Genomic DNA, 12,251 nt, shown 5'->3' on the forward strand with positions numbered 1-12,251 from the left:
GGGGTTTTCCTCCACTTCCCCTATTCTTTTTTGCCAAAATGTTATTAAAACACAATAATATTTAAATTCGTCAATGAAGTAAACAAATCTTTCGACTGATACCTCATTTAGTTACGACGTAGAGTACTTATCTTTACAACAGAAATACAGTAATATATGATATTTGACAATTCCTGCTTTCAGCCCTATCGCAATATTGCTATGTCAAATATACTAATTCAGGCCTGTATTACAGCCTAGTGCTCCACCAAGCTATAGTTTCGAGAAATTCTGTGGAGTCGTTCCCCGCATGTCCTAACAAATTATTTTCATACAGTTATATAATTATAACAACATATGTTGTTGTTGTTGTTTGAGTCATCAGTCCATAGACTGGTTTGATGCAGCTCTCCATGCCACCCTATCCTGTGCTAACCTTTTCACTTCTACGTAACTATTGCATCCTACATCTGCTCTAATCTGTTTGTCATATTCATACCTTGGTCTACCCCTACCGTTCTTGCCACCTACACTTCCTTCAAAAACCAAGTGAACAAGTCCTGGGTGTCTTAAGATGTGTCCTATCATTCTATCCCTTCTTCTCGTCAAATTTAGCCAAATCGATCTCCTCTCACCAATTCGATTCAGTATCTCTTCATTCGTGATTCGATCTATCCAGCTCACCTTCAGCATTCTTCTGTAACACCACATTTCAAAAGCTTCTATTCTCTTTCTTTCTGAGCTAGTTATCGTCCATGTTTCACTTCCATACAATGCCACGCTCCACACAAAAGTCTTCAAAAACCTCTTTCTAATTCCGATATCAATGTTTGAAGTGAGCAAATTTCTTTTCTTAAGAAAGCTCTTCCTTGCTTGTGCTAGTCTGCATTTTATGTCCTCTTTACTTCTGCCATCGTTGGTTATTTTACTACCCAAGTAACAATATTCATCTACTTCCTTTAAGACTTCGTTTCCTAATCTAATATTTCCTACATCACCTGCCTTCGTTCGACTGCACTCCATTACTTTTGTTTTGGACTTATTTATTTTCATCTTGTACTCCTTACCTAAGACTTCATCCATACCATTCAGCAACTTCTCGAGATCTTCTGCAGTCTCAGATAAAATAACAATATCATCGGCAAATCTCAAGGTTTTGATTTCCTCTCCTTGGACTGTGATTCCCTTTCCAAATTTCTCTTTGATTTCCTTTACTGCCTGTTCTATGTAAACATTGAAAAGGAGAGGGGACAAACTGCAGCCTTGCCTCACTCCTTTCTGGATTGCTGCTTCTTTTTCAAAGCCCTCGATTCTTATCACTGCAGACTGATTTTTATACAGGTTGTAGATAATTCTTCGTTCTCGGTATCTGATCCCTATCATCTTCAGAATCAAAAATAGCCTGGTCCAATCAACATTATCGAATGCCTTTTCTAGATCTACGAATGCCATGTACGTGGGCTTGTCCTTCTTGATTCGATCCTCTAAGATCAGACGTAAAGTCAGGATTGCTTCACGTGTTCCTACATTTCTTCTGAAGCCAAATTGATCTTCCCCCAACTCAGCTTCAACTTGTTTTTCCATTCTTCTGTAAATAATACGTGTTAAAATTTTGCAGGCATGAGATACTAAACTAATAGTGCGGTAGTTTTCACACCTGTCAGCACCGGCTTTCTTGGGAATAGGTATAACAACATTCTGCCGAAAATCGGATGGGACTTCTCCTGTCTCATACATCTTGCACACTAAATGAAATAACCTTACCATGCTGGTTTCTCCTAAGGCAGTCAGTAATTCAGAGGGAATATCATCAATTCCAGGTGCCTTGTTCCTATTTAGGTCACTCACAGCTCTGTCAAACTCTGACCTCAAAATTGGGTCTCCCATTTCATCAGCATCAACAGCCTCTTCATGTTCCAGAACGAAATTATCTACATCGTTACCTTGATACAACTGTTGGATATGCTCCTGCCATCTTTCTGCTTTGTCTTCTTTCCCTAGAAGTGGCTTTCCATCTGAGCTCTTAATATTCATGCACCTAGATTTCCTTTCTCCAAGGGTTTCCTTGATTTTCCTGTATGCAGCATCTACCTTTCCCAGGACCATACAGCTTTCGACATCCTTGCACTTCTCCTTCAGCCATTCTTCCTTAGCTACCTTGCACTTTCTATCCACTTCATTCTTTAATCGCCTGTATTCTTTTCTGCCCTCTTCATTTCTAGCATTCTTGTATTTTCGTCGTTCATCAATCAGGTCTAGTATCTCCTGAGTTATCCACTGATTCTTAGTTGATCTTTTCTTCCTTCCTAACATTTCTTCAGCAGCCCTACCGACTTCATTTTTCATGACTCTCCACTCTTCCTCTACTGTGTTTCCTTCGGCCTTTTCATTTAGTCCTTGTGCAACATGTTCCTTGAAACAATCCATCACACTCTTTTCTTTCAACTTGTCTAGATCCCATCTTTTTGCATTCTTTCCTTTCTTCAATTTCTTCAACTTCAGATGGCATTTCATGACCAACAAGTTGTGGTCAGAGTCCACGTCTGCTCCTGGGAAAGTTTTGCAATCCAACACCTGGTTTCTGAATCTCTGCCTAATCATAATGAAGTCTATTTGATACCTTCCAGTGTCTCCAGGTCTCGTCCACGTATACAGCCGTCGTTTGTGGTGTTTGAACCAAGTATTGGCGAGGACTAAATTATGGTCAGTGCAGAATTCAACCAGCCGACTTCCTCTTTCGTTCCTTTGTCCCAATCCAAATTCTCCTACTGTGCTACCTTCTCTTCCTTGGCCTACCACTGCGTTCCAGTCTCCCATCACAATTAGATTCTCGTCACCTTTGACATATTGTATTAAATCTTCTATCTCCTCATATATTCTTTCAATTTCTTCATCATCCACTGCACTAGTAGGCATATAGACCTGCACTATTGTGGTGGGCATTGGTTTGGTGTCTATCTTGGCGACAATAATTCTTTCACTATGCTGGTCGTAGTAGCTTATCCGCTGCCCTATTTTCTTATTCATTATTAAACCAACTCCTGCATTACCCCTGTTTGATTTCGAGTTGATAATTCGGTAGTCGCCTGACCAAAAATCCTGTTCTTCCTGCCAACGTACTTCACTTATACCAACTACATCTAACTTTAGCCTATCCATCTCCCTTTTCAGATTCTCTAACCTACCAGAACGATTCAAACTTCTAACATTCCACGCTCCGACTCGCAGAATGTCAGTATCCATCTTCCTGATGATCGCCCCCTCTCGTGTAGTCCCCACCCGGAGATCCGAATGGGGGACTAGTTTACCTCCGGAATATTTTACCCGGGAGGAAGCCATCATCAGTACATCATTCATACGGAGAGAGCTGCATGTCCTCGGGAGGTGGTTACGGCTGTAGTTTCCCGTTGCTTTCAGCCGTGTAGCAGTATCAACACAGCTAAGCCATGTTGAGTGTTATTACAAGGCCGTATCAGTCAATCATCTAGACTGCCGCCCTTGCAACTACCGAAAGGCTGCTACCCCCCTTTCGATGAACCATTCGTTAGTCTGGTCTCTCAACAGATACCCATCCGATATGGTTGCACCTGCGGCTCGGCTATCTGCATCATTGGGACACGCAAGCCTCCCCACCGCGGCAATGTCGCATGGTTCGCAGAGGAACAACATATAAAACATATAAAACAAAGCCATATCCATACAGACCATGAAGGCCCTCGGGAGCAGTGGAAGGTAAAGAGGCTTCTGTCCGTAACTTTAGCACTCAGACAGATCGGTTGGCCCTACACCCGGGCATCTTTGCCCCCCGGAATTAACCTGGTACTCATTTTGGTCTAGGCTGAATGAACCTCGGGGCCATGTGCATTTCCAGTAAGAGAATATGATTCCTAAATTTTCCTATTATCTGACGGGGAATCGAACCCACGTCCTTCCGGGTAAACCGAACACGCCTTTATTGCCTCAAGTAAGCAGCCCCTTTATTAAACACTAGTAAAGTCATAGAGTTAGTAAATAATACACTAGAGATAGCATTCGCGCCACCGTCTACGAGAGAATCACTGTAGCCAGCGGAGCATGTTGAAATCGCAGCAGTTTGGCAAAAAGCTCACTCCGCTGTACTCATCAATGTAAATAAGGGACTTTTAAAACTGCGTGGACATACATAAGGTTTAAAATTATGACATGTAAACATTCTCACATACTACAGTATACTTAGAATGATTCTCTCTAGTAAACAAAATGCCCTAAAAGCATAAATACAGGAGAAATACGTGATGAAAAAGTACGGTGTTCAGATGCAGTTATGTAACACAAAATCAATTTACTCTTCATAAACAACATACAGTTGGTTTAGAAGGAGGGCACGTATATTTCGCTATATTTTGTGTAAATGACCAAAACTTTGCTAAAAAATTATTCTGCCCAACGACCGAAAATGTCCTCTCTCGTACAAAGCGGATGAGGGAGTTTTTAGGCCCAAAAGCGTTGGCGAGATTTTGGGGTAAAGTAGACAAAACATTGTCATCGCCGGTTTAGACGCTGGCTTTCCGAGCCCAAGTTGGCAGGTTCGAGCCTGGCTCATTCCGGAGATACTTGAAGGTGCTCAAATATGTTAGTCTCTTTTAGATAGATTTAACGGCACACGAAAGAACTCCCGTGGGGAAAAATTCTGACACCTCAGCGTCTCTGAAAACCGTGTAAGTAGTTAGTTGGACGTAAAGCTATTATTATTATTATTATTATTATTATTATTATTATTGTTGTTGTTGTTGTTGTTAATGTTTTCTAAACGCGATCACAATGTGAAATATGACACTCGCTTGTGGTTTCAGCCTATTATGGAGTTTTATTTAGCTTTTCCTGAAATGTATGATTTGCTTTAAGATTTTAACTTGTAAAATGATTTCCGTTAATGGAAAGGGAGAGCGGTGGTGGTGATTATTGTTTTAATAGGAAGTACAACTAGGCAACCATCCTCTATATAACATTAATCAGAGAGAAAAAATGGAAGGAAGCCGACACTTCAAAAAATGAAGGTATCGGCCAAAGAAAGACAAAAGCCACGAAGGGCGTGAAAATTAAAGACCCCCTAGGCCTCGGAAACCTAATAACAACGGGGTCGGAAAATAACAAGAGCTGACCAAGAAAGGTCGGATAGGACAGATGTGAGTGAAGAGCCTGGCACAAGTAAGTGGAAGCAATGCCAGGACTCAGCTAAGGGTCCCGTGGTCGCCAACCCACGCTCCAAAGTTCAGAGACCCTGAGGCCAAAGGGAAAGTGGTAAATTATATGATTGAAGAGAAATGAAAAATACAATAATTTTAACAATTTGCTTTACATCGCACCGACACACATAGGCCTTATGGCGACGATGGGTTAGGAAAGGACTAGGAGTGGGAAGAAAGCGCCGTGGGCTTAATTAAGGTACATACCCAGCATTTTCCTGGTGTGAGAATGGGAAACCACGGGAAACCATCGTCGGAGCTGCCGACAGTGGGGTTTGAACACACTATTTCCCGAAAGCAAGCTTACAGCTACGTGGCCCTAACCGCACGACCAACTTGCTCAGTCAATAATTTATTATGCTTGTATATAGTCCTAGGTATATGGCATTTAAGGAAATAATATTGACGAAAGTAAAGGACTCAGAAGTTCACACGGTGTATCACATCTAGTCTCTAAATTTTAAGATCTGGTAAAGTATGAATGGGGACTGTTACACGTATTGTACGAAGGGAAAGCAACTATATATACAGAAAATATACACTGACTGAACAAATGTCATGGGATGGCGGAGCACTGATTTGCAAGTGTGTTGTCGCGCACCACACGCCCCTTGTGCCAGCGGCAGTTGCATAGGAGATCTTGTGAGCAGTGGCTGTGCATGTGACAGCTGAAACACAGAACGTCGTCGTGAGCTGACACCGTTCGAACGGGGTATGGTGGTCGGTGCCCGACGGATGGGAAGTGCGATTTCGGAAGTGGTGCGGAAATTCGGCTTCACACGATCAACCGTGTCCAGGGTGTATCGTGAATGGTTGAATGCGGGTGTCACCGTCCATAACAGACGAACGACCGGGCGAGCTGGCCGTGCGCGTAGAGGCGCGCGGCTGTGAGCTTGCATCCGGGAGATAGTAGGTTCGAATCCCACTAACGGCAGCCCTGAAGATGGCTTTCCGTGGTTTCCCATTTTCACACCAGGCAAATGCTGGGGCTGTACCTTAATTAAGGCCACGGCCGCTTCCTTCCAACTCCTAGGCCTTTCCTATCCCATCGTCGCCATAAGATCTATCTGTGTCGGTGCGACGTAAAGACCCTAGCAAAAAAAAAAAAACAGACGAACGACCGGCCGTCCAGCCACCCTCGATGACCGTGACCGGCGACATCTGAGACGGATTGTCAATAGGGACAGACGGGCAATCGTGCAACAAATCACGCCTCAATTCAACACAGGCCGTGCTACACACGTCTCCCAGTGGACAATTCGTAGGAACATGGGTTCTATGGGGTATGGGAGCCGGCACCGCACACGGGTGCCACTGTTGACCCAACGTCATCGGGCACAACGACGCGCATTTGTCGCCAATCACCAGGGATGGACACTGGAACAATGGCGTAACGTGATATGGTCGGACGAATCGCGATTTCAACTGCACCATGCCGATGGGAGGCACCGTGTATGGCGTAGACCACATGAAGCGATGGATCCCGCCTGCCTCGAAGGTGTGGTCCAGGGCGCTGGTGTCTCTGTTATGGTCTGGAGTGCATTTTCCTGGTATGGAATGGGCCCCCTAGTTGTTGTGGAAGAGACTTTGAATGGTACGCGGTATGTTGAGCTGCTCGGAGACCATCACCACCCATGTTTGGCCTTCCAGCGCCCAGACGGTTCTGCGGTGTTTCAAGATGATAACGCGCCGCCACATCGCTCCCACGTCGCCCGAGAATGGTTGCAGGAACATATAGCGAAGGTCAAACGACTGCCATGGCCACCCAGGAACCTGATATGAACCCTATCGAGCATATCTGGGATGTCCTGAAACGCAGGCTCCGTGCCATAGATCCTGCACCCACGAACGGACCAGCACTGGCGGCCGTTCTGCAAACAATTTGGTGTCAGCTGCGTCCAGAGTACTACCAGTTACTTGTCGACTCACTTACACGGCGTCTCACTGCAGTTCGCAGGACCAGAGGAAGCCCCACACGCTATTAGGTGACTATCCCAAGACATTTGCTAAGTCAGTGTATTCAGTAGCTTTTAATATTATAAATACACACAGACAGTAAAAAACGGAGCACAATTCCAGGCTATCATGCACATCTTTTCTTATTTTATTATCTTGTACCAATTCGCTTTATGTCGCACCGACACACATTGGTCTTACGGCGACTATGGGACAGGAAAGGGCTAGGAGTGGGAAGTAAACGACTGTGGCCTTAATTAAGGTACAGCCCAAGCATTTGCCTGGTGTAAAAATTGGAAACCATATCCAGGGCTGCCGACAGTGGGGTTCAAACGTACTATCTCCTGAATGCAAGCTGACAGCTACGTGACAAAGCCTGCAGTCACTCGCTCGGTATCATGCACATGATTTTTCTGGATATTCGCTTTTCAAAGGCATGGCCATTCAGTGAAAGGAAAATGCCATCCCTTATATTTCCTAAAACATTAATTTCAGTCTTCAAGAGAAGATCCAAAGAATCTCATTCACTCCGACAGGGGAATCAGTCGCGAAGTCAGCCCAAGTAGGCCAATTCTCATGACAATTAGTGTCACGCAAAGTATTATTTTATATGCACGGAAATGAATTTCAAGGAAACATACCTGTGAAATGATACGCGACTGCCCTTTATGAACCTTCCTATGCAGCCATAAGCTGCACAGGAGACTGGCATTTTCCTTCAGAGAAATATATACTTCCATTTATTGGGAAGCTCCAGTTTTTGCCAAACAGCGCGCTCGTTCAACTTCGCACGCGACTGCAGCGCCAGTGCTACCTCTAGTGTATTATTTACTTTTTTTTGTTTTTGCTATTTGCTTTACGTCGCACCGACACAGATATGTCTTATGACGACGATGGGATAGGAAAGGCCTAGGGATTGGAAGGAAGCGGCCGTGGCGTTAATTAAGGTACAGACCCGGCATTTGCCTGGTGTGAAAATGGGAAACCACGGAAAACCATCTTCGGGGCAGCCGACAGTGGGGCTCGAACCCACTATCTCCCGATTACGTATTATTTACTAACTCTCTGAGTAAAGTACCCGCTCTTCAAACGGATGTATGAGTAAACATTAAAGTGATAAAATTATGCCTGTCTTACAACACGCTCTTGTAGACAATATTTACTACCTTCTCATAGTTCCCGTGGTCGTCAAACTAGTCTCTCAATAAACTTTTAGAAAAGACTTGTCTATAAAAATATAAAAGGGTGATTGTAAGGAATATAATAATACAAATAATTGAATGAGTGATGTGAATTCTAGGAGTCCTTATAATGAAATATATAATTTGAATACAAAACCTAAAAATATAAAAAGATAGAAACAAAGAGTATAAATATAATATGATAACAGAGATAATCAAAATGGCTGAATAAATGAACTACAGCTCACAGCTTAGCACTCTCATCAATAAAATTGTAACCTCTAAACGCTTTCCGTACAATAGCGCGATCATTCTTCAGCTAGCCTGTTAACAAACGAAGAACGACTTTACACGAATGGCTTCGAGTGCATCCTACTTAGGCGCAAAATGAATAGCCTAATCGTAGCGAAAGCGACTACACCCAAAACACAAGCAAAGCGAAAAAAAACCTGGAGTTTAAAAAAATTATATATGTTTCTTGTAAAAAATGTAAATTCAAGGCCCCACGCTACCACACAGCCAACAGTTCACACATTATCGTAGTTGATTTAGAGGAAAAATTGCCCAAATTGGGTATACACCCTTGCAAAATTCCACACTAGTTCGAAGCGGTGAAGTATATCAGTATTGATTTTTGGAGAGTTCAGCCGCAACTGCCTCAGAGGCGGCCGCCACAGCTGAGATGTGCTGACTACGAGTGCATGCTTAACCTCACATGGCGTCACTTGACAGGCGATTTGAAAGTAGGGCGGCTGGCTACGTATGCAAGCTTAACCTTAAGGCTTGAATTCGTCCCAAGATAAGTCTACCTAGGAAGGATGGCGGCTATACACTATTTTATGGGCCTAATTCTAGAGGCTATCCCAGGGGCTAAAATATGTAACTTACTGCCTATAAGCCTTATCGGCCTAACTTCTGGGAACTGACACAAGGGCAATTAGGCAAGATGGCTGCTATATAGTATTCTTATAGAAGCAAACCTAGAAAGCTGCCTCAGGGGCTCACAACTAGTAAATGGAGCTAGGGAGGTGGTGTAATGGCTAATACGTATGCACTGTTCATATATACCTAATTTTAGAAAGCTACCTCAGGGCGTCGGGGCTGAGTGCCACAGTGAATTTCTTGGTCCTAAAGAGTGCTTGAAAGTATATCCTGATACCTTAAAGCAATGACAAACTACCTCACTCCTCATCTTGCCTAGTACGCCTCATTTTGGTGCTGCCATTGGTTTTGGGGGTTTCCATATAACCGCATAACCTTTGGAGGTGCTATTTGAGGATCCAACCAGCCTCTGGGCTGATGACCTAACAGACAGACAGACTTTTGTATTTATTCCGTTTCTAAAGATTGAAATTAATAATGAAACAATAACCACCTTATTAGATTCAGGGAGTGTAGTAGCTCTTATTTGTGAAGACTGGCATTCAAGTTGAAGTCCACTTGCAAATTTTCACAGTATGTTCCTTGCTCGTTAAAGTGTGTTTCGCCGGGCTGAGTGGTTCAGACGGTTGAGGCGCTGGCCTTCTGACCCCAACTTGGCAGGATCGATCCTGACTCAGTCCGGTGGTATTTGAAGGTGCTCAAATACGTCAGCCTCGTGTCGGTAGATTTACTGGCACATAAAAGAACTCCTTCGGGACTAAATTCCGGCACCTCGGCGTCTCTGAAAACCGTAAAAGCAGTTAATGGGACGTAAAGCAAATAGCATTATTAATATTATTAAAATGTGTTACGGCCAACTCTTTAGAAATTTTGGGCTTCAATTTTTGTAGTCAGAATTGCGAATTTCACTTGGAAATTCACATTTTATGTGGCTAGGAATCTGCTGTACCCCATTATCCTGGGTGCAATTTTCACGTCCCGTTCTGGTTTTTACTTGATCTTAAAAAACGACTTGCTGGTTCAAATTTGCTGTTACCATACCATTCTGTGTCATTTTCGGTTGCTTCGCCCCTCAGTGTGAAATGATTTCAGATCTTATACATTTACCTGAGGTACAGGCTAAAGGTATTCAGGGATTATGGCAGTCTTTCTCCGATGTTATCTCAGAGAAACTAGAGGTCACTGACGTGATCGAATACAAGATCGATGGAACTGATTCGGTTCCTGTGAGGTTCCGTCCCTATTGGTTGGCACGTCCCAAGATGACGGTTCTCAGCGAAATCACCAAAAAGATGCTGAATGACGGAATCATCCGCCCATCTACGACTGCCTATTCCTCCCCTATTTTCTTAGTGCCAAAACCACTAGGTGGATTTCGCCCGGTTGTGGATTACAGGGCGTTGAATAAAAAGTTCGTCTCACAATCAGTACCCCTCCCTCACTTTCATTCTTGCTTCTCATGGTTCCGTAATACTGAATTCACCATATCAGACCTTGATCAAGCCTACTATAAAATCCAATTAGCCAAGCAGTCTAAACACCTTACTGCCTTTGCTACGGATAAGAATCTTTATGAATTCAACCCAGTGGCTTTCGAATTATCGACTGCAGCTGCAGTACTCACCAGACTTCTAGATAAGATCCTATCAGACGTTAAATTCAACTGTTACCATTATACAGACGTCAGCGTATATTCAGAACTTTTCCAACAACACCTCGTTCATCGATTTCCGTGGCAAGTGCAGTAACTCGTGCTTCATTGGCTGTTCATGGTGCATATAAAATTCTGCTCAGATCATTTTATGAATACTGATAATATCATTGTGAAATTTAACCCTTGTTTCCTACAGATCATCTTCCTATTCAGAGCAGATGATTCTAGCACTAAACAAAAGAAAATTATCCGCCGTTCTACCGAGCATGTAGTTTTTCACTATCGGTAATACCGTGCGCGCGAACTAGACGTTGCGTGGTGGTTCAATGATGCCAACATCATTGTGTATTTCCGACTTCGAAGTGGAATATGTTCCTCGTCAGTCATTAAAATATGTCTTCACACAACTTGCAATGGCTAGGCTACTGACATCTTAATTTGTTCATGTATGAATGCCTTTGAATATGACTAGTCACGTTGTAAGGAATAGTGTTCAGGTCAGAAAACGGCACCTGTGAATAAGAGTGAAGCAAGCAAATAAATATATAAGTAAACATTTGAAAATGCATACCTTCCGCACAGATACCCGTAGGATGCATGGGTCCAGAATACCGGTAGAAGCGTTGGCACTCATCTTGCACACGAACTCGAAGCGAGCGTCCCACCTCACTGTATGGTCTTTCACTTCTTCCCTGAAAGTACAGAAAGTGGAAGTCAGATAGAGAACACAGTTTATCAACATTCCATGAATGTAAAATCATCACAAATCTACAACATATTACAGCCAACATTGAGCTGGAATAGCGCTTTGTACTAGAACGTGATTAGTTTTCTACGTGAGGTATCTAAGGTAAGTAGATCTTCATTCAATATCACACCAATTACAAATGGAATCATTTTAATTTCTATTGAGCCCTATAGTTACTATGGTGTACGTTTGTTACAACAGTTCCTAGCAATTCAATCGAGTATATACATAATTTAGTTCTTATAATTCGATCGTTACAGAGAACTTCAGATTCGTAAAACAACTGAAAAATTATAATTTACATCTGCCGATAAAACAACTGCGCCCAATCCGGGTTGATGATGATAACATTTGAGATAGCACTGTAACTGACAACGCATTAATTTACATTAGCAATGTTCCTGTTACTCTTGGTAGAACTTCATTACTTTCTTATTTATATGCGGGCTCGGCTCAATTAAGGGCTTGTCGGGGGTTTAAAGCCAGATGCCCTTTCTGCCACAACAAGCTGATGTTAGTGAAAATCTCACCCGAAGTCCCCTGGATTCGAACCCATGACACTCGCGTTGGGAACAGAGTGGCTAGACCACAACGCCAGAGCACGCGTACTTTCTTAGATATGGAGC

At 43.1% G+C, this 12,251-nt stretch overlaps 1 protein-coding gene across 8 annotated transcripts in view; it reads right to left on the minus strand.

The window, feature by feature from the left end:
- LOC136858482 (early estrogen-induced gene 1 protein) overlaps nucleotides 1-12,251 on the minus strand; it is a 611,382-nt gene that overhangs the window by 218,439 nt on the left and 380,692 nt on the right. For all 8 annotated transcript variants that reach the window (XM_068225564.1, XM_067138049.2, XM_067138054.2 and 5 more), the window contains one exon: nucleotides 11,449-11,569. In XM_068225564.1, coding sequence (XP_068081665.1) covers nucleotides 11,449-11,569 — 121 coding nt within the window. The remainder of the gene's footprint in view (nucleotides 1-11,448; nucleotides 11,570-12,251) is intronic.

Source organism: Anabrus simplex, chromosome 1 (genome assembly GCF_040414725.1).
Source record: "Anabrus simplex isolate iqAnaSimp1 chromosome 1, ASM4041472v1, whole genome shotgun sequence".
NCBI lineage: Eukaryota > Metazoa > Arthropoda > Insecta > Orthoptera > Tettigoniidae > Anabrus > Anabrus simplex.